We start from the raw sequence: 21,003 nt of genomic DNA on the forward strand, positions 1-21,003 counted from the left end.
GTCCAGAGTCTGGGAGAGTTTCCCTTTCTCTTCTGGGGATCCACTGACTTTAAGGGGTTTGATTGTTTTTGGTGTGTGATTTTCAAAATTTGTTAAGATGGAAAATGATAAATTAGAAATTTTGTGGTATGACATCTCTCTGAACAAGTGTTAGAAATTAACCTGCATTCAATCTGTTGTAAACTTAACAAAGAAGATGATTGATCACGTCTTACTAGTTAAGCATTGATGAATGTGTATTTTTCGGTTTTTTTTGCAACTTTTAGACAAGTGGATGTACTTTTTATCTTGTACATGAATGAATAAAGTGTAATATATAAAATTCATTCTTTTATGTCTAGGGCTGGAAAAAAGAAAGAATTCTGGCTGAATATCCTGATGGTAGGATAATAATGGTTCTTCCAGAAGACCCAAAGTATGCCCTGAAAAAGGTAAGTTTTCAGTGACATTTCATACAGAAAACTTGAACTTTGCGCATTAAACACCAATTCTGAAAACAAGAAATAAGCATTTAAAGACTATAACCCACCTGAAGAAAAAAATTAATGCAGCTTTTTTGAAAAGTTATGCTAAATCTTACTACATAAAAATACGTGAAGTAGATTGAATACCAATCCAGTGAGTAATTACATGGAAGGCATAATTATGCCTTAAGTGATTCATAGAGTTTATTGAGAAATTAATTAGATCATGAAGCATGGCACTGTTTTTCTATACAGAGTATTTTGAAAGGGACCATGGCATAAACTAATTGTGAATCTGAGTTCAGGCACCATTAGGCAGAAAGAAAAAAATATTAATTACATTTATAAATAATACACTTAGTACATCTTTCTTGTCTTCTAGATTACTTTTTTCCCCACAAAAAGTACTTAATGTGGGTATGAGTTTAGTTTTTTAATCTAAAAACCTAGTTACACTCAAATATGTATCCAAAATGTCTAGAACCACAAGGGAGTTATTTTTCTATATTTTGTTTACAATTGGATATCTTTAAATTTAGGACTATGTCACCTGAAAAGGAGGCTAAGAAATCACCTATTATTTGAAGATATAGCTGTTGTCTTCCTTGATAGAAGAAGTTTATTCTGTGGCTCTTTAGATCACTTACCTAAGTAAGAAGTTGCAGACACCAGATTAGCCCCTTTTTTGCCAAGTCGCTTCTATTGCTTAAAAAAGAGTTAACAATCAGTATAGACATCTAGAAGAACTCTTCAAGCCGGATATGGTAATACACACCTGTGATTTCAGTATTTAAGAGAATGAGGCAGAAGAATTGCCATTAGTTCAAGGCCAGCCTAGGCTACATATTGAACACCAGGCCAACTAGAGGTACATAGCAAAATAGCCAAGACTATCTCAAAAAACCAAATGCTTCTTAGAGAGTATTCTGTTAGGAATAGTATATTCAGCTTATTAAATGTTTTCACCTATTGTTCTTCACTTGGCAGGTTGATGAAATAAGAGAGATGGTAGACAACGATTTGGGTTTCCAGCAGGCTCCGTTAATGTGCTATTCCAGAACTAAAACACTTCTCTTTATTTCTAATGACAAGAAAGTAGTGGGCTGCCTAATTGCAGAACATATCCAGTGGGTAAGTGACTTCTAAAGAGTGCTTATAAATAGTTTGATATCTAAGTTAGCTTATTACTATGTGATCTTAAATAATATCCTAATAAATCTACTACATTCTAGATAAGGGTCTAAATTCAAGAATTATTATATGTAAATCTTTTTTTTAAATTACATGTGATTCTGCCCTATAATCTTGTGTAGGAATTAATTTTTCTTTTCTTCTTTTGAGACATAGTCTCTATGTAGTACAGCCTGGCCTGGAATTCACTATATAGCTCAGGCTGCCAGGGCCTGAACTCAAAGATCCCTCGGTTCTCTCGGTTCTCTGTCTCCTGAGTGCTGGAATTAAAGATGTGCACTACCATACTTGGCAGGAATTTGTTTTTCAAATCAGTAAGTTAAAAGCGTAGAATTAAGTTAGAGCTTGTCTTGGAGGTTTTGTGCTATATACCATTATGTCTGTCAGTTTATCCTCCTAACACTTGAGTTAAAGGAAGCTAGACAAGGTATAGTGGGCAAAGTGTTTTTTGTTTTGTTTTCCTACAAAAGTAGGGTCTCACGTAGTCCTACCTTGAAGTTGCTCATAGCTGAGGTGGTTCTCTGCCTCTATCTCCCAAGTGCTGGGATTACAGTTGTATGCCAGCATGCCTAGCTCATGACCTGCTTTTATATATATATATTTTTTTTTTTTTTTTTTTTTTTTTTTGAGACAGGGTCTCACTATGTACCCCTGAATAGCCTGGAACTCACTATGTAGACCAGGCTGGCCTTAAAGGGAGCCTCCTGAGTGCTTAGATTGGTAGCATGGTTGGCTATTTTCATAAATATAATTTTTGTAATCCTGCCACACCCATTTGTTTGCTCTCTAGCTTGCTCTTTCTCTTTGTTTTTTGAAGACAGGGTTTCTCTGTGACAGCTCTATGTAGTCTGTCCTGAATGTCCTGAAATTTGCTTTGTAGACCAGGCTGGCATTGAACTCCCACTACAAAGACAGAACAGTTGTTGCAGTGCCTAGAATACTGTCTGTGCCTTTGCGGAGACTTTGTCTCCTCTCTAAATAGGTCCCTTCTTCAGTGAAGCTTGATTCTTAAGTGAGCCCTTGATTTGTGTTTGAAAGGCAAATCATGATAGGTTTTCCACAGCCCTGAAGACCAACCTCAGAGAACAGGTTCTCTGAGCCAGTCAGTCTCATTTGAGCCACGTCCTTGCTCACGAGTCCATGTGTACTGTACATAAGTACTGTCCAAATAAGTGTATACTTTATCATAATAATAATTATGTGTGTGGGTGTCTTCATCCATGTGTGTTTGTGTATCATGTCTGTATCTGGTGCCTATCTAGGCCAGAAGAGGGTACAAATGCCCTGGAACTGATGTTACAGACAGATGTGGACTGCTGTCTTGAAGAGTACCCAGCCCCTCTGCAGCCCTGTGAGAGTAATTTTTAATAAAAAAGTAAAATGTCAAAAGGAGACAGTAATTGAGTTAAAGCTACATATCTTCCAAATTCGGTTTGAAATTACACTTAGAAATCTTGCTGTGGTAGCAGAATTGATTTTAAATAGCTGATGGTTTTGACTCACAAATTTAATACAGAGTAGTTCATAGAAGGTTGCTTTATTGATAAGGAGTCAATTTTGTACAGGCCATGCAATTTAAAATTGTTAATTCTGTCTAATTTCAGAAATGACTAGAGACATAGTTCATAAGATAGCTATGTAACACTCTTTTTTCTTATAAAAGTTCTTTCTAAAGATGAATTTTTGTGTGTTGGGGGAGCTTGTTTGTTTTTCATGTAACAACTCTGTCTGGCCTGGGACTCACAGATCTGCCTGCCTCTGCCTCCTGAGTGCTGGGATTAAAGGTGTGTCACCACATCCAGCTTGTTTGAGTGTTTTGCTGCATATGTGCTCCTATACTTCATGTGTGTCTGGTCCTGTGGAGTTCAGAGGGGCTTTAGATCTCTTGATACTAAAGTCACAGATGGTAGTAAGCCATGATGTGGATGCTGGGAACTGAGCTTAAGTTCCCTGTAAGACCAGCTGAACCACTGAGCCATTTCTCCAGTGTCTCTCCCTGCCCCCCTCCTTTTTTTTTTTAAAGAGACAAAGTCTCTTTTTTGTTGCCTTGGATAGCCTGGAACTCAATCCACTTGCATTTGCCTTCCAATTGCTGGGGTTGGAGGCATGTTATCACTCATAACTTTTGTTTTCTAATTTTAAGTTTCGTGCTTTGTCTCCTTAGGAGACTGGTCATGTCCTTTTTGGCACAATAATGTGTGTTTATTTATTGAGATCAGAGAATCTGAACAGAGGAAAAACCTTATTTATTAATGTGTATGAATGCTCTGTCTGCATGTATGACTTCCTGCCAGAAGAGAACATCAGATCCCACTGTAGGTGGTTGTGAGCTACCATGTGGTTGCTGGGAATTGAACTCAGTAACCACTGAACCATCTCTCCAGCTCCCAGGAAAGGCTTTCTTAATTCCCCTTCTCTCCCTGTTCTCAGCTCTTGTGTTATGGTGAACTCAGGAATTGTACAGTATATGAACAATTACTGCGACTGCTGAACATGTACCATTTGTCTGCCTTTTTGTTTTTTCCTTTTTTAATTTAAATTTGAAACCAGGTTGTTTTACATGTTAATCCAGTTCCCTCACCCTCCCATTCTCCCCTCACCCCCAACAAACCCCAGCCATCCCCTTTTTGCTTCCCAGGGAAGGTGAGGCCTTCCATGGGGGATCTTCAAAGTCTGTCACATCATTTGGGGCAGGGCCTAGGCCCTCCCCTATGTGTCTAATGTTTTTGGATTTTAAGGCAGGGTTTCTCTGTGTAACAGTCCTGGCTGTCCTAGAACTCACTCTGTAGATCAGGCTGGCCTGGAACTCACTGACCTCCACCTGCCTGTATCTCCTTAATGCCCACCACCTGGTTCAACAGGTACTTTTGCTGCTTAGAATGCAGATGACAGAGAAAAACACCTAATCCTATTGTGTTCACTTTTGATGGCAAACACTTTATTTTCTTGTTTGATCTCTCAAAATGATTAATGATAGATATACTTAATTATATGATCTTACAATGCATTGAGTCAGAATGGAAGTAGACTCAGATTGGTAAATGGTCTGCTAGTTTGTTAAGTAGCCACACAAATGTAGTCAACATTTGCTTAAGCAAGATTTACACTAGACATCTGGCATCTTTATCTCCCTTCCCATTTTTGACACTTATAGGGTTATCGAGTTATAGAAGAGAAACTTCCAATTATCAGGTCAGAAGAAGAAAAAGTCCGATTTGAAAGGCAAAAAGCCTGGTGCTGCTCAACGTTGCCAGAGCCTGCAATATGTGGGATCAGTCGGATATGGGTGTTCAGCATGATGCGGCGGAAGAAAATAGCTTCTCGTATGATTGAATGCCTAAGGTAATGGATGTAGTTCTAACAAGTCATTGCAGTAGTTCAGAGTTTACTATAAATATTGGTACTCAGTCATAGCTGTATAACTTTTATTTGTGTAAAGTATAAATTTTATATAAATATACCAGGTCTGTAAGTCCTTTTTGTTTAAATCTGGAGGGGAAAAAAATGTTTGATAGTAGATGAAACATTACTAAGCCTCTTTGATTTTTAGTTATTTAAAACTATGACATTAGGCCAATATAATAGACTTAGTTTAACCTATGTTCACTATTAGAGATTTTTAAACAAAATCGGAGAAATGTGGACAGTATCTTGGGAAATCATCTTTTAGAGAAAATTCCCTTTTTTTTTTTTTTTTTTTTTTTTTTGGTCTTTTGAGACAGGGTTTCTCTGTGGCTTTGGAGCCTGTCCTGGAACTAGCTCTTGTAGACCAGGCTGGTCTCGAACTCACAGATATCTGTCTGCCTCAGCTTCTCAACTGCTGGGATTAAAGGTGTGTGACACCACCACCCGGCTTGAGAGAATTGTTTTAAGAATATTATTTTTGGGCCACTGACATGGCTGTACAGGTAAAGGTTTTGAGTGAAAAAGCCTGATGACCTGAATTCAATTCCCCAAAACAGGTAAAGGTAGGAGAGAACCAACTGCATCGAGTAGTGTAACTCCATACAAGCATCCTCTCTCTGTCTCTCTCTGTCTGTCTGTCTCTCTCTCTCTGTCTGTCTGTGTCTCTCTCTCTCACATACACACACTATTAAATGTTTACAAGTTTTTAAATATTACTTTTAGTTCTTCCCAGTGCCATTTGTTTTTCTGTTATCATGTGGTGATTTAATCAAAAAACACAGAGAAAAGAATCAGACCTTTTCCTTCTAGTAAAGTCCCTCAGATAAAGAATAAAATGAAGGTTACAATTAGTCATCCATAAGAGGTTTTGTGGGCAGAGTGGGTAGCTAGATAATAGAGCACTTGCCAACCAAGTGACAGACAGGCCCCAGGGTCTATCTGTAGTGGTTAAAAGTTGTTTTTATGTCAGTTCTCTCTGACAGACACACACAAAGAAAAAGGAACCTATTCAAACCTGTGTCAGCCTTTGTTTGCTTGTTTTTTTAGACAGGGTTTCCCTGTGTAACAGCTCTGACTTTGCTGGAGGAACTTGTATAGACCAGGCTGGCCTTGAACTCAGAGATTCTCCCGAGTGCTTGGATTAAAGGCGAGTGCCACCACTGCCTAGCCTGTGTCAGCCTTTAAATTAGCTTATTTACATTTTTTTGTTAAGTTATAATCATTTATGTATTGTGGATACATCTCCACCGTTTATGATTGTCTTTTCATTTTGTTGATATTATATAAAGGGCCATAATAAAGCCCAGGCTGGCTTCAAACTTTTTTTTTTTTCCTTTTTTATTGAGACAGTGTCTTACTGTGTAGCCTTATCTTGCCTGGAACTTCCTGTGTAGATCAGGCTGGCTTTGAACTCACAGGTGATTGGTCTGCCTCCCAAAGTTTTTGGATTAAAAGCCTAAGCCTTTGGCCTCAGCACTGGTCTTAATTTGATCCTTTACCTCACTTCCCAGATGCTAGGATTATATATACACTATGCCCGGGTATGTCCTTTGACATACACTTTTCAGTCTCTCTTGTTGTATTTTAAAAGTCATTGTCTAATACATGACCCCAGAGACCCATGCCTATCCTTCTAAGAGTCCATAGTTTAGTTTTTGTTTTTTATACTCATGGTTTGACTCTGTTTGGTTTTATTATTGCATGAGACGTGATCCACATGCAGATCTACTTTTGGCATGTGGATATGCTGCTCTCCCTGTTACAAGCACTGTACTCTCCTCAGAATAGTTGTTGCTCTTGGCTTGTAAAGGTTGCTATCTGTACTTGTGTGTGTTTGTCCCATGTTCTGTGTGTCTTGGCAGGAATACTAGAGCTTTGTGTGATATATTTGGAAATGGTGGTGTATGAGTCTTTGAGATTTTTTTCCTTTTATTTTTCTTAATGTTTGACTCTTCCATATCCTTTTTACTTCCTTGAGAATTTTAAGATCAGCTTACCAGTTTCTCCAAGGAAACGAGCTGTGGGTCAATTTGTGTAGTAGTAGCATTTTAACAGTATTAAGTTTTCTGATTTTTTTTTTTAAACATGGAGTGTCTCTGTATTAGATTTTTACTTAAATGATATTTTATAGTTTTTAGCTTACAGGTTTTTTTGGTAATTATTTTTCCAAGCATTATGCTTGTCTTGGTGTTATAGGTCGGTTGTTTTCTAGGTTCATGTTGGATCGCCCATTTCAGGGTTATATATATTCAGTTCACACTTGAATACCAATCTGGATCACAGAATTTCCTATTTGCAAGGTCACATCATATGCCAAAGAAAGAGCAGTATTTTTCTCGTTCCAATCAGGATGCTTATTTCTTCTCCAGTATATGCTGGTTAGAGCTGTCAGTGATGTCACTGAAGGGGAGGGACATTCGTACTTTTCCTGATCTGAGAAATAGTTCAGTCTCTGTGAATTCATGTTTCTGGGTAACTTGATTGAGTGAGAAGTTCTTCAACTCTTAATTGTTGGGTACGTGTGATAAGATGTTGGGGAAATGTTATTTTATAATTACTGCTTTTCTAACAATCTTCCTACTTGAAATTATAATATTTAAGATGAACATGTGCTTTGTGTTTTAGAGTAGCATTACATTGCTTAAGTCTAAATGAACTTGATAGGTTGTTCAATTTCAGTGAACGAAAGATTAATTTTTCAATCTTCTCCCTCCCCATTCTTTTTTTAATAGGAGTAACTTTATTTATGGCTCATATTTGAGTAAAGAAGAAATTGCTTTCTCAGATCCCACTCCTGATGGAAAGCTGTTTGCAACACAGTACTGTGGCACTGGTCAGTTTCTGGTCTATAATTTTATTAATGGACAGAATACCACCTAATCCCGATCTTGCCTACTGTAACAGAAGACATCTTTTGAAGAGAAAGAATTGGTTGCTGACTTTAACCAGGAACTAGGGCCATTTTTATTACAGATGAACTCAGGACTGGTAACAACCATATGGTTGTTCCATTTTCATAAAATTGGAAACAATGCAGTAATAGCTTGTTATTGTTTTGTTTTTTTAAAGAAGATATTTTATTATCTTTTACAGAAATTTATGATTGTATTTTATCTATACTTATTTAGACATGTTTACATGCAGCAGATAATTGTTCATAGTGGACTGAAAATTAATGCAAGGACTATGGTCTCAGTGATAAGTATATTTTGAAGTTCTTAATATGGAAATATACCAGTGTAGCTTGGTACTGTATTTTTTATATTGATCTGCTGATACCAGTTATGGGTTTAAAGATTGTATTTTCAGAGTGGAAACCAATGTTTTTGAGTTATTCGAGGACAGTACAGTATTACGTGCTTAAGAATTTGAAGCTACTAAAGTATACTCTAAGAAAACCCCTCAGGAAAGGGGAGCTCCAAAGGACAGAACTTAAAATAGAGAGTATCCATTGCTTACTTCTCTGTCACTGATGGTGGCAGTGGGAAGCTCTCATGTGGCGCCATAAATGACTAGGATCACTAAGAACTAGAGAACAGTTGTAAACTAGTGTGGGTGGCTTGGTATCGGCGTTGTTATCCCTCAGAAACACTGCACTGAGTATAAGCCCTCATTACTGGACTTCATTTTGATACTTGTCTATCCTTCATAGTGCCCTCTACTTTTAAAGGGTTTATATGTTGAAAAACTGCTGTGGCCTTTTATGACCTGTATATAATGTAGAATAAAATAATAAAATACTTGATAGCTTTTTCTAAGTGATAAATGTACTGAGACAATGTTGTGTTGAATGTATCCTTTCAGGGAGTTTCTTAGGTTTGAGATTGAAATAAGATTAAACACAGACTACAAAGGCAGTTTTCACCAGTTTGTCAATCCTTCCTGAATATTTTAATAACATGGTACTTAATTAACTTTCAAGGAACTGAAGAAGAACCACAGCCCAAGAATAAATTAGCAGTGTGGTTTCAGTTAGATTGTCCGTGCTGATGTGATCGTGTCTGAAATGAAACCCATGAAAATGTAGGGATTTGCGTTGTGATTATCATCAGGTATACATTTCATCCCCTAAGTTCATTCTTTTGTTATTTATACAGTTGTATAAGACTATTCTTTTTCCGTGAATACAATGGTTGAGAATGTAGCTATTCATTCTGTCTCAAGGAGTGAGCCAGCTTTTTTTCCCCCTGGAGTCTTACATTTTATTTTATGTGAATATGTGAATGTGTATGTATGTGTACCATATATATATATATATATGCATGTCTGGTCCCTGGCATTGGATTTTCTCGAAGTAGATTTGCAAGATGGTTGTGAGTTGCCTGTAGGTGCAGGAAACAGAACTCTGTAAGAGCAGCAAGTGCTCGTAACTACTGATCTCTGTCTAGCCCAAATCTCTTCCCAGCCCCAATCATCATCTTAATTCTCTTCTTCTTCATTACTACTACTACTACTACTACTACTACTACTACTACTACTACAAGGCAGGGTCTCAATATATATCACTCTGGCTAACCTTGAACTGAACTGAGATCTGCCTGCTCTTGCCTCCTGAATGCTGGGATTAAAGGCGTGTGCCACTACTACTTCTTATGCTATTTGTATGTATGTATGCTTGCATGAGTTTATGTGTGTGTACCATGTGTAGACCAGGAACTGAACACTACAAGAACAGTAAGCTCTTGACTGCTGAGCCATCTCTTCAGCCTCTGATCGGACTTTTGGCATCATCATTCTCCCTTAGGGTGGGGACTCTTCCAGCCATCTTTATTCTCTTTACTTGCCTTATAAATAAGTACAGTAAAATTTGGAATAGTGTTAGCTCTCTGGTAGGTCAACATCATTTCCATTTGAGCCTTAACATACATATTACTTAGATTAGCAGCCCATGCTTGGTGAAGACTTAAAGGGAGAGCATGGTAAATAATGATTGGTTGCTTTGAATGTTGTCATTACTGAGAGGGACAGATATTTTTCATGTTGATAATTTTAAAAAACCCAGACCCTCAAATTTTACAATGTAGGTATTTTCTAAGAATAGTTGTATGGTGAAAGTATCAGCCAAAGAAACCAACCAATCCCTGAGCATGAAATCTAGCACCCTGACCCTGAACCAGGGAAAGAAACACACCCTGGGTCTGAAACCTGAGCCAGGGAAAGAAACACCTTTAGCCATGAACCCAGAACCACAACCAAAACCAAACCCATCCTGACTCGAAACCAGAGCCAGAGAAACATACTTTCCGTCCTGCAACCAGAGCCAGTGAAAGACACAGTTTGGCCCTGAAACCAGAGCCAACTCTGCCCCTGAGCAAAAAATCTCCCTGGGAAGACACTGTGCCCTATATAAGACCCACAACTGTTTGAGGCTACACGTGAACAAAGTTGCCATCTGCATAGGTCTGTCATCTGTAATTATGTAGCAATCTGCAATTTTTCCAGTAGAGGTTTTGGTGTATGTAGCTGCTTTAGGTAAGCTATAGATTTCATTCAACTATTAGTATTTTCTTGGATTGTGCCAAGAGGTAGAATCTCACAGCCATCCAAGATGCTGGCCATTGCCAGGAGTCACAGCTCATGTCATCTGTTAGCATATGGAAAATTGGTTTAAAGAAAACAAACTTTGTAGTGGGAGGGAATTTTAATACATTCACCAAATGAAAGGACAATAACATACTGTAGACACAATGTCATAACAAAATGTGAGGTAGGCTGACTAGTGAGTGAAATTCACCAAATTTTGGTTAAGAAAATTTTACAGTAACAAAGTAACACAGTTGCCCCCTTTTCTAGAAATCACAAGAAGCAGTTGCATAAATTACAGCCAAACTTGACTATAGTTTTTCTAATTTTTTAGTTTACATTCAATATTAACCTGTGTGAACTGTTACGCATGCCAAAGTTCAGCAGGTCTGCAGGTAAGTTTCTATGTGACTTAATCTACTTGCTGTCCTCAGGGATGGAAGAAGGTAAAATCAAACACACCAAGACATGAATTAACAAATCATGGTGGCCTGGGCTTGTGCAATTTCATCCTTAAAGAGGACCTAGCATTCACTGAAGGAATATACTGATTAATAAGGTAATTTTAAAACATCCAAACCTTAAGTTAGGCTTTGCAGAAGAAGAGGCAGGTAAATTGAATCTTCTCAATTATTGGAGTGATGGTCTTTTGGTTTTATTCTGGCATTTCTCTTGAACAGAGTTGAATAGTATTTACAGTTCATGATCACTTGAATTTCCAAAGTGTAGCCATAACTAACACAGAATACCTGCATTAAAGTAACTAAGTTCAAAAAGAAAAAGCCAGTAAGATCTCCTAAGAGGCTTCTGCCCCTGCCCAGTACTATAGTTGTGGTATTATTTCAAGTATTTTATTTACCCTACATAGTGTCATTGGAATATTGCACAAACAGTAGCTTTCTTGATATTACCTGCATTGGACCCTTTCAGCAACAAAACAGGAACAAGTTAGATACATTCATATCTAAATCAGACTGCCTTGGGACGTACCTCTTTGCTAAAATTCTGCTCTACTAAAGTTAAGGAGTAAGCATATAATAAGGCAGGTCCTTCTTCTTTGAAAGACAATTAAAAATGGGGTTAAAAAGGAATTATCCATTTAAAATACATTTAAAACATAAGTAGCTATATTAAAGCCAAAAGATCTGCAAACTGTTCCCATCTAATACATTCCATCTTCTTACTAACTGTAAACTCCTTGTTATCCCTGGACAACCAAGCTCATCAGCTAACACTTGAGTAAGTGCAGGCTCAGTTGGGCTGGCTCTCAGTAGTCTCAGGTCCTAAGACAGATTCAAGTAAAAATGGCCATTTTTAACTGGAGATTAGTGATACACATGGGCTGAGAAAAAAATCTGAGGAGATACCATGAACTAGAGCAGTTTAAATGTAAACTTCCCATAGATTACTGTAGGATATTTTCTCAGTGTTTCTGATTAAAATATTTGGTGGAAACTTATGCCTCCTACTTGATATAAATTCTACACTACCTGCTAATTTTAATGAGTCCAAAACATTTCATGGAGTCTTTCTTACTCCTTAGGAAAACTGTCACTGATAAAATTAAGGAAAACTTGTCTATGGTTCTGTTTCCCATTTCACCCATTTTTGTGTATCAGTGTAAGACAACTGTTACAGTCTTTTAAATGATGCTTAGCCTGAGCCAAATAAATCAACTAGTTCGACCCCACAATGGAATCCCAGCCTAATGTGTGGGTTTCCAGGTGCCAACTGCTTACTTTCAACTAAAACACAGTGGTTTAGCATAATTGCAGAATGCTAACTTTTCCACATAGTTTGTGCACAAATCACTGTTCTACATACATACTCATATAGACATGGTTTGCAATGGAGTTCAGCTCAGAGAACCTTCAGAAATGCACACAGTGCCTGCTCTGCATTTACTGGTTTTTTTCTTTTCTTTTTTTTTCTTTTTTTGTTGGTTTTTTGTTCTGTTTAAATAGTAAACTTTTGACTCCTGTGGAAATTTTGCCAAAGGTTTCGATATATATATAAGATTATAAATCTTAAACTAACACTGCACAGAGAAAGAAGACAAAGCTACTTCTTTTTAAATACAAATATCTTCTACATTCTATCATTTCAGACCCCTGAGTAATACTGTACCAAAGTACAGATGTGAAGAGAAACTGAGGGTTCAGGCCTCAAGTGTTAATCTTCAATTAATTCCACACCAGTGGTGTGAGTCTCATGTAACACATTCAAGCTGGCAAATGCTGACAGTCAGTCCCCTGCCCCCAACATAGTGTAGTAGAAAAAAAAAAAAAAAAATGCAAACTCCATGTTTGTTCTGCAGAATACATCCTCAGGCTCCTACAGAAGACAAGCACATCCTATGTAATTGCATAACTGCGCACTGTGGCATTGCCCTGACCCTGTCCTGTCAGCAGAACTGGTCGCGTCCCAGGGGCTCTTTGGAGAGGACAAATACGTTGCACTTTGCTCCACAGTGATTGTACTTTAAAGGAAAAAACAAAAACAAACAAACCCAACACCGATAATTGTCCCACTCCACCTAGGCATGTCAGTTGGTTTTGGTCTCTTCAAAAACTCATATATGGCGTCCAGTGAGAAAGTAGAGAGGCTTGTCATCATTGCTGTTAGCAGTTTGGAACTCATCCCGGAGGCGGAACTGCCACTCATCTTCCAACTCTAAGCGAACGATTGTTTGCCGTAAGGCATTTCTGTCTTGGCAGATGACACACAGGGTAGCACCTTCAGGAAGAGCGGACATTAAATCAGCAAGAATGTTACCACCTCTGAAAACTAATGTACAGGTAGATCTTCTATTCCAAGTAGTTTTGCAAAAGTTTCAAGGAGCTTAAAGTGATGATGGAGGTTTCCTTCAGTTACAATTCTCCCTCTCGTAGTTACTGGTTTTCTTGTGTTTGCTAGGTGCTATTCTGTGCCTTGTAGAGTATTTAGCAGTATCCCTAGCTTCCTGCCCACTGTTTGCTAAAGACACCCTCCACCCCAGACACATACAATGGAGTGTCATTTCTGTCACTGACCTCAGGTCATCTTGTCAGGATTATTTGTGATCCTGGATTTATAGATACTGTTAGGCAAGTTGAACTTTATGATGCATACCTAATTAAAACAGCTTTAGTTTCTGTGCCAGACTCATAACTAAGAGTATGTTTGGGGGTGCAGTTATGCAAGTTTTCTGCAGTTGATCTCCGATTCAATCAAATGACTTCAGATAGAATATTTATACTGCTTATAAACATAGGTAGAATCAACCTGGCTTCTGTCTAAACTAGATCTCAGAAGCATATATTTCTAAGATAAATAACGGTAAAAGCCTGTTTAAGAAGTCATAGATAAGGGCTGTAGAGATAGCTCAGTGGTTACCGCACCCACGTCAGAAGGCTCACAACCAAGTGTCCTCTGCAGGCTCTTGCATACACACACACACACACACACACACACACACACACACACGAGAAGTCTTTTTAAGTTATAGATCATATTATTCGCCTGTACCTAGTTTAGTCTTAAAATAGCCTGGTCTTCCACAATGTCAGCCACCCTGGTTTAGAATTAAAGTTTCCAAACTTGTGGTCAAAGTTTTGCTTGCTTGTGTGCCATTCAACTCTTGATTCTTTTTTCTTTAGTGACAATAGCATTCACATTCAAAACACTAAATTTGACTTACCTTTTAGAAACTTGAATTTCTTAAGAAGATCAGCACCTACAAAAGAGTCACAGAGGTACAAGAGAAGTCCACTGAAAAACACCCCTTCACAAATGACGTTGTCGGAGTGGGGTCTGGAGCTGATGTAGCATATGGCTACCTGAAAGTAGTAAGCAGAAAAAACAAAGATGTCAGTCAAATAAAGGGGCGGTACTTTTGCTAAGGCGCACTTTAGTCAATGCCTTCCTCTTTAGTTCGGGATGCAAGGTGAGAGCCAAGCTTTCTCAGTATAGGTTGGGTATTCAAGCTCTTTATGTATTTAGGAGTAAAGTAGTAAATCATTTTTCTGACAAATATTAAGAAGCTCCTGTGTGTGTGTGTTTGAATTTTTTAAAGCCCTACATTTTGGGGCTAGAGAGTTAGCTTGATGGTTAAGAGCACTGGCTGCTCTTTGAGAGGCCCCTGGGTTTGATCCCTAGCATCCACGTTGGTAGCTCACAATCATCTGTGACTTCAGTTCCAAGGGATCCTACATCCCCCTCTGACCTCCATGGGCAACAGGCATGTATATGATGCACATACAGATAAAATGCCCATATGCCCCCACACATAGATAGTAAAACAACAATACTACATTCCATTAAAAAAAGCACACATAGGAAAGACTAAATTTTTCACTTTGAAAGAAGCTTAAAACAACATGAATTAATTTTTAGATCCATAGGGCTTCCAGGCCTAGACAGTAACCACAGACATTATAGGAAAGTAGCAGGATAGTAGAGAGAACTATGGAATAGGTAAACTTGGCTTGTATTCAAGCATTGGTTTCTTCTCAATTGTCATGTGGCATATAATTTCCTCATCTACAAAGGTAGGAAAACCTGTTGGATAGAAGTATTTTTGAATTGTTAATGTAGTCTATTCAGTACTCAGCAAATATTAGCTGCGGTTAGTATTGAGATTGTATTGACACATGGTTGGTTCTTGTGTTTTAAGACAGAATCTCACTAACCCAGGCTAGCTCCTGGAATGCTGGGTTTCCAGACATGTGCCTCCATACTTAGCCATCATATGATTTTTAAATTTCTATTAATAAAGTTAATGGAATAACCCTCAGCATGGATTATTAATATTAAGTTAGATTTAGTTTATTGAATACGTTAAAGCTAAAAAGAGTTTGTGTTTGGATAAGTGTGTTTATGGATATGTGCAAAGAAAAGGCCTAAAAATCCAGGACAGGAAAATGTTCTTGTTTGGATTATGAGTGGCTTGTTTTGTCCTTGGTTTTTTCCTCATTTGGTCACACGTGTGCCATGGTGCCCACGTGAAGCTCAGAGGAGTTGGTTCTCCCCACCAGAGTTCAGTTTACCCATTGAGACATACTGTCTTGCCAACTCTAGTATAGATATTTGTTTTATTTTTTAAAATTCATTATAAGGATATATTACACTATTGAAGACAATGAAATAGACTCTCAAGATAATCTGAAGGAAAAACTTCGTGGCAGAAACCTGGAGATGCAAGTGGCAATTAAAAAGCCAGAGTGAGACTGATGAGGGACTTGAAGAATGGAAAAAGGAGAAATGGCAGCTCTAAAGGTGCACATACTTATTTGTTCAGTCATCATTGGGCTCTTGTTATGTTTGCTAAGACACAGTGTGCCTTTCAAGAACCGAGTCTTGAGAAAATCCACATAATGACAGTTGTCAATGTTGAAACAAGTAGAGCAAGTGGCCATTTCTGTCCCTGCCACGATGGCAAGCTGACATCTCAGGAAACGCTGAGTCACTGGTCAATCCCGTGCTTGTGGGACCCTTTGGGGATGCTCTCATTGGCTCTTTATCAGTGGAACTAAAATGGGGGGAAGTGGATGTGACCAGGACTAGCCAGTCATGCCTTTACCTCCTGTCCAATGTTAAGGTAGCAGTCAATGGCCAGTACAGGACTCTTGAAGTTATGGATGGCTTTGGGGAAGAGTTTATATGAGGCGTGTTGCAGGAACTTCTCCAGGAGGAACTGTGCAGGGGCTGCCAGTAGCGTGTGTTCACTGTCAGGAGCACAGACGTACTGAAGGGGCGAGATGGGAGCTAAGCTCTCTGAAACCTGAAATCAGATGGTCATGGAAATGTGCCTGTCAGTAAATGAAATGTCTGAGATTACATTGGATTGCATACTAATAGTTCCTATACAGCACCCCCAAAGGATACCTGAAGTTACATGTAGCACTGAGCCCTACATGAATGTTTACACACAAATACACATGCTAGAATTTCTGAGTGTGGTCCCTTGAGATCCAAAGCATAGTATTTTCAGGCCATGGTGGTGATGGTAAACTCCATATAAGAAGGACTGATGTGGGCTGGAGAGAGGGCTCAGTGGTTAAGAGCATTAGCTGCCCTTGCAGAAGGCCAAGGTTTGGTTCCCAGCAGCCACATGGTGACTCATGATCACTGTAACTCCAGATCCAGAGGCTCCAGCACCCTCTTCTGGCCTCCACAGGCAACACACACACACACACACACACACACACACACACACACACACACACACACACACACACACACGGTCCACATGCATACATACATACAGGCAACAGATTCATACATAACAATAAAAATGTATCTCACAAACTAGCTACTATAGAGGAACCGCTGTATTAAAAGCCTGATGGGTTCAAATGTCTCATAGTCCAGTGTTATTTAGGTTACAGCAAGACTTTTTTTGGGCTATTAGTGTGTTTAATGAATATATTGTTAGGCCCAAAGGAAAGCTTTTATAGTGCTGCTTGTGTGTTTGGGCTGACTCCTATCTAACAACAAAGGGCAGAAGCTTTTCAGCTGCAGCTAAGTGGTTGACATGCTACAGTGATGAGCAGCCTCCCTGAGAAGGCACAGAGAATTAATTCTCTTTATAAGCTTGGACCAGACAAGTATTTTTTTTTTTTTTTGGTATTTATTTGTATTTTTCTCCTGTGTCACATAAGGAGAAACCATGAAGATTGCTGTCTTGAAAATAAAGCTTTGCAGGTGGGCACTTGCCTTTAATCCCAGCACTCAGCAGAAGCAGGCAGATCTCTGAGGCCAGCCTGGTGCTAGTGAATTCAGGATAACTATGTAGAAGAACTCTGCCTTGGATGGATGGATGGATGGATGGATGGATGGATGGATGGATGGATGGATGGATAAGCAAGCTTTGGTGGAATCTTTCAGGCTTAACTCTGAAACAGTTTTGTATTTTCTGCCTGGGACTTGGCTGATGCTGAGGACTCAAGTTACTTCCCTTCCTAATCCAGCAGAAAAGCTTGTCCAATGCCAGTACTTATAGCACTGTTCATAAACATCTGTGCTTGTTCTCCACAGTAGAATCAAGCTTTACAAGCTTACCATGATCTTTGGTTTAATGATAAAGTCCCTTTGCCCTCCGACCTGAACACGTTTCTTCATGAGACTGAAGCTGTTGAAGCGGCAGATGAGCAGGCCACTGCTGTTCGTTCTCAGGTTAAAGTCGACATCTTCACAGAAGTACCTAAATCATAACCACAACAGCAAGCTTCTTAACTGCCCTTTCACATCTCAACTATAACTCCACAGAGAAGTGTGTGGCAGGCTTTAGAGAGCCCAAGGCATCACCTTGTCCTGGAGGAGCTGGCCTGCACTCTACAGATTTTAGCATTGCAGCTTTAAAGGGAGGAAGAAAAGTGAACTTCTGTCTGTTAGGCCACAAGGTTTTAGGGCAGTCCTGTCAGAAACAGGACTCACATCCTGTGTTCAGGAGAGCCAGAGCTCTTGTTTAAAGTTCTGGTCACACATGGGATGAAGCACAGATGTAGTAGGCATTCTAATAGCTACAGGGTTAGAGTGATACCATTCCTTGGCTATTTCAGATTCTCAGGAATGTGGGTATAGAGTAATTCAAGGGGCCTGACTGCTGCCTTCTCCCTATTGGGAGAGCATTGGGTCTTTAGAACACTGGAGTGATTTCTTCCCTAGTTCCGGGCGGGGTTAATGCCAAATGTTCACAGGTGCACTTGATTAGAATTGACTCAACAGTTTTTGCTCCTGTTTGAATTCTTGTTGAATAATCAGGTGGCTAACCTGTGTTCTCTGATCATTTTACATTACAGTGTCAAGGGGCTAGGTCATGCTAGGTGTGGTGACAAATGCCTGTAATCCCAGCACTTAGAAGGATCTCAAGTGTGAGGCCAGCCTGGGTCACATAAGGGCTTGTGGGCAAGGGAAGGGGCTTATGGTCCAAGGCAGAACAGAAACAGCGCAGAGGCTGGAGTGGGCAACGTCCAGCAGCAGATGCCAGGATGTCCTGCGTCCATGGGGCCTGACCTACCTGTTGAAGTCGTACTGTACATTCTGAGTGAGGTCTATGTTGAGGAGAATGAAATCATGCACGTGGCATCTTGAGAATGGAGCTTTTAGGCTTTGAGGTGTCAGCTTGCTGTTCCATTTCTGTATGCCAAGGATTGCGTAGTGGACAATTTTCGGTGTGGCTTCAATATGCTGCAAGACAGTCTTCAAGGACACGTTCTTGATGGAAATTCCTGCTTCTGTGGGCTGGCTATAAAATGTGAAGTCAGTTTTATATAAGGTGTTAGTAAGTGTTCCTGAAGAACCAACGATGCTGTGTATGAGGAATACTGTAAAGGATGTAGTAAGATAATTTATACTAAGAAGGTCAAGTCCAGTCACCCTGCTTATAATGACTAACTCAGCAAAGATGGCCTTTGGTGGTGGATGGTGTCCCCTTAAAGAAAGAAACGCAGCTCACATTCCAGTGTGAATAATGAACATTAGTTATCAAAGACACGACCAGAGGTTAGCAGTACAGTAATGGCCAGTTCTGACAATTACACGTCATAACTATATGAACACTTCACTGACTTCAAGGCCACAGAAGAAATGATAGGAAGTCAGTGTTTCATTAAGGTCACCTGAATTTTAGGGTCGATTTCACAAGCATTTTAGTAATTAGCATTCTCCTTGACTTCCACCCCTTAACACCACGCCACCTGTAAGGAATCCTGGGAAGTTGGCCCTGTTCCAGGAGAACCGCTAGTTTTCAGCCAGCAGTATTACAGGTGTTGAGCTCAAGACAGGTGATGTGACTTTCCTGCACTTGAGTAGTTAAGCCGTCAGTGTAAAGGAGTCAGCATCAGAACAGGGAGCTTTGTTTTGTTTCACACAGTTCTCACTATGTAGCACCGGCTGCCCTAGAACTCACTATGTAAACCCAGCTGGTGTCAAGCTCAAAGAGGTCTGCCTGCCTTTGCCTCCTAAGTGCTGGGACTAAAACTGTATACCACTATACCTGGACCAGAACAGATTTCTGCAGCTAACCAATACCAGGATGTGGGGATGGCCCCAGGGACATATGACACACTGTCTTTAAAAGAAAAACCCCCAAGTAAGCATCAGTGAGCTATTGAGTGGTCTTCTGATCCTCCTCGCTCAGGAAAACTCACTCCCAGGTATAACTACAGCCAAAAATACCTTGTCTAGACGATTGTGTCACCCGCCACCACCACACTCACAGGCACACAACTTCCTGGAAGTATCACTACCTGGTTTGCTCCTGAACACTGTGGATGTTCCACAGGACACAGGAGTCGTCCATTACAACGATGAAAGGCCAGACACACTGCCGTTTGACTCCCAGCTCCTCCAGGCGATTCCTCTCCAGTTCTAGATTGTGGTATGACAGCTCCTTAATGAGGAACCTAGCAGCACCTGGAAGGCAGTACAACCACAGCTCTACATCCTTATTCAGACCAGTCACATGACCCCCTGGCAGCCTGTGTGCATGTGGGAGCAGACAGAGTCACAGGTATGGGGCGGGCGTGCTGAGGAAAAGAAGCAGAGGACCCGAGTTTGGTTCTTAATGCCCATGTCACACAGCTCCAGGGGGATCTGATGCTTCTAGCCTCTAATGAGCACCCACACTTGTACAGACACTGTTTTTTAAAATCTAAAAAACAAACAAACAAAAAGACTGGGAAACAGATTCCTGGAACCCATTACTAGAGATGGACTTGAGTAAGTCTAGTGAAGGGCCACAAACAAATCTGATGTGTAAACTGAACACTCTGAGGAATATACTTCAAGAATTCTGTCTCCCTGTTATGACAGGGGACACCTCACACAGCAAATGATATTAGTGACTAGGGCCTTAGGACATGACAAGCTCGCTCTTAGAGGAGCCACTACCACACCCTACCTCAGACAGTAAGGCAGGGCCACGATGAATGGAGATTTTGGAAACAGGTGCTCGTCCTAGATCTTCATTTTGCAGAAGATAGGAGAGTACAAGTAGATAAAACACATGGTACAGAGCAGGAGAAAAGGCCAGGGATGGCTGTCTGAGATAGTCCTGATACTCTTTAAGCTTTTGTCTGGACGAGTTAACTCTGCTGAGCTTTGACTCCCTTCTAAGAAAGATGGGGAAGTTATATGTAGTCAGGATGGCACCTAGCATATGGCACACACTAAGGAATGTTAATGGTGAGAAGAATTAGCTAAACTTTATAAGTAGACCACCCTAAAATGAAACAAAATGTAGATTATAACAGAAAAGGGTAGTTAATGTATGGAAGAACCCAAACAGTAGGCAATATTAGGGTTTAGGAATATCTTCCCCTCAAGAGTCTGTGTGATGCTTTGCATTCTCAACATAGCATGGACCACATAGGAAAAATGGACAGCAACCATGCAGTCAGTGGTGAACAAGAAAATGCCTACTTCAATTAACAGTACT

At 39.8% G+C, this 21,003-nt stretch overlaps 2 protein-coding genes across 2 annotated transcripts in view; one reads left to right on the plus strand and one right to left on the minus strand.

Annotated features, from left to right (window-relative positions):
• The window catches only part of Esco1 (establishment of sister chromatid cohesion N-acetyltransferase 1), a 28,874-nt gene extending 20,048 nt beyond the window's left edge, over window positions 1-8,826 (plus strand). Inside the window, exons 8-11 of the mRNA XM_051202117.1 lie at window positions 342-431; window positions 1,452-1,595; window positions 4,810-4,997; window positions 7,793-8,826. Of these exons, the coding sequence (XP_051058074.1) occupies window positions 342-431; window positions 1,452-1,595; window positions 4,810-4,997; window positions 7,793-7,940 (570 nt within the window). The 3' untranslated portion in view covers window positions 7,941-8,826. The remainder of the gene's footprint in view (window positions 1-341; window positions 432-1,451; window positions 1,596-4,809; window positions 4,998-7,792) is intronic.
• A 4,313-nt stretch (window positions 8,827-13,139) lies between these two features.
• Greb1l (GREB1 like retinoic acid receptor coactivator) overlaps window positions 13,140-21,003 on the minus strand; it is a 206,056-nt gene continuing 198,192 nt past the window's right edge. Inside the window, exons 29-34 of the mRNA XM_051202009.1 lie at window positions 19,814-19,979; window positions 18,583-18,810; window positions 17,625-17,766; window positions 16,144-16,344; window positions 14,263-14,401; window positions 13,140-13,319 (exon numbers count right to left, since the gene is read on the minus strand). Of these exons, the coding sequence (XP_051057966.1) occupies window positions 13,156-13,319; window positions 14,263-14,401; window positions 16,144-16,344; window positions 17,625-17,766; window positions 18,583-18,810; window positions 19,814-19,979 (1,040 nt within the window). The 3' untranslated portion in view covers window positions 13,140-13,155. The remainder of the gene's footprint in view (window positions 13,320-14,262; window positions 14,402-16,143; window positions 16,345-17,624; window positions 17,767-18,582; window positions 18,811-19,813; window positions 19,980-21,003) is intronic.

The sequence above is a fragment of the Phodopus roborovskii genome, unplaced genomic scaffold (assembly GCF_943737965.1).
Source record: "Phodopus roborovskii unplaced genomic scaffold, PHOROB, whole genome shotgun sequence".
Taxonomy (NCBI): domain Eukaryota; kingdom Metazoa; phylum Chordata; class Mammalia; order Rodentia; family Cricetidae; genus Phodopus; species Phodopus roborovskii.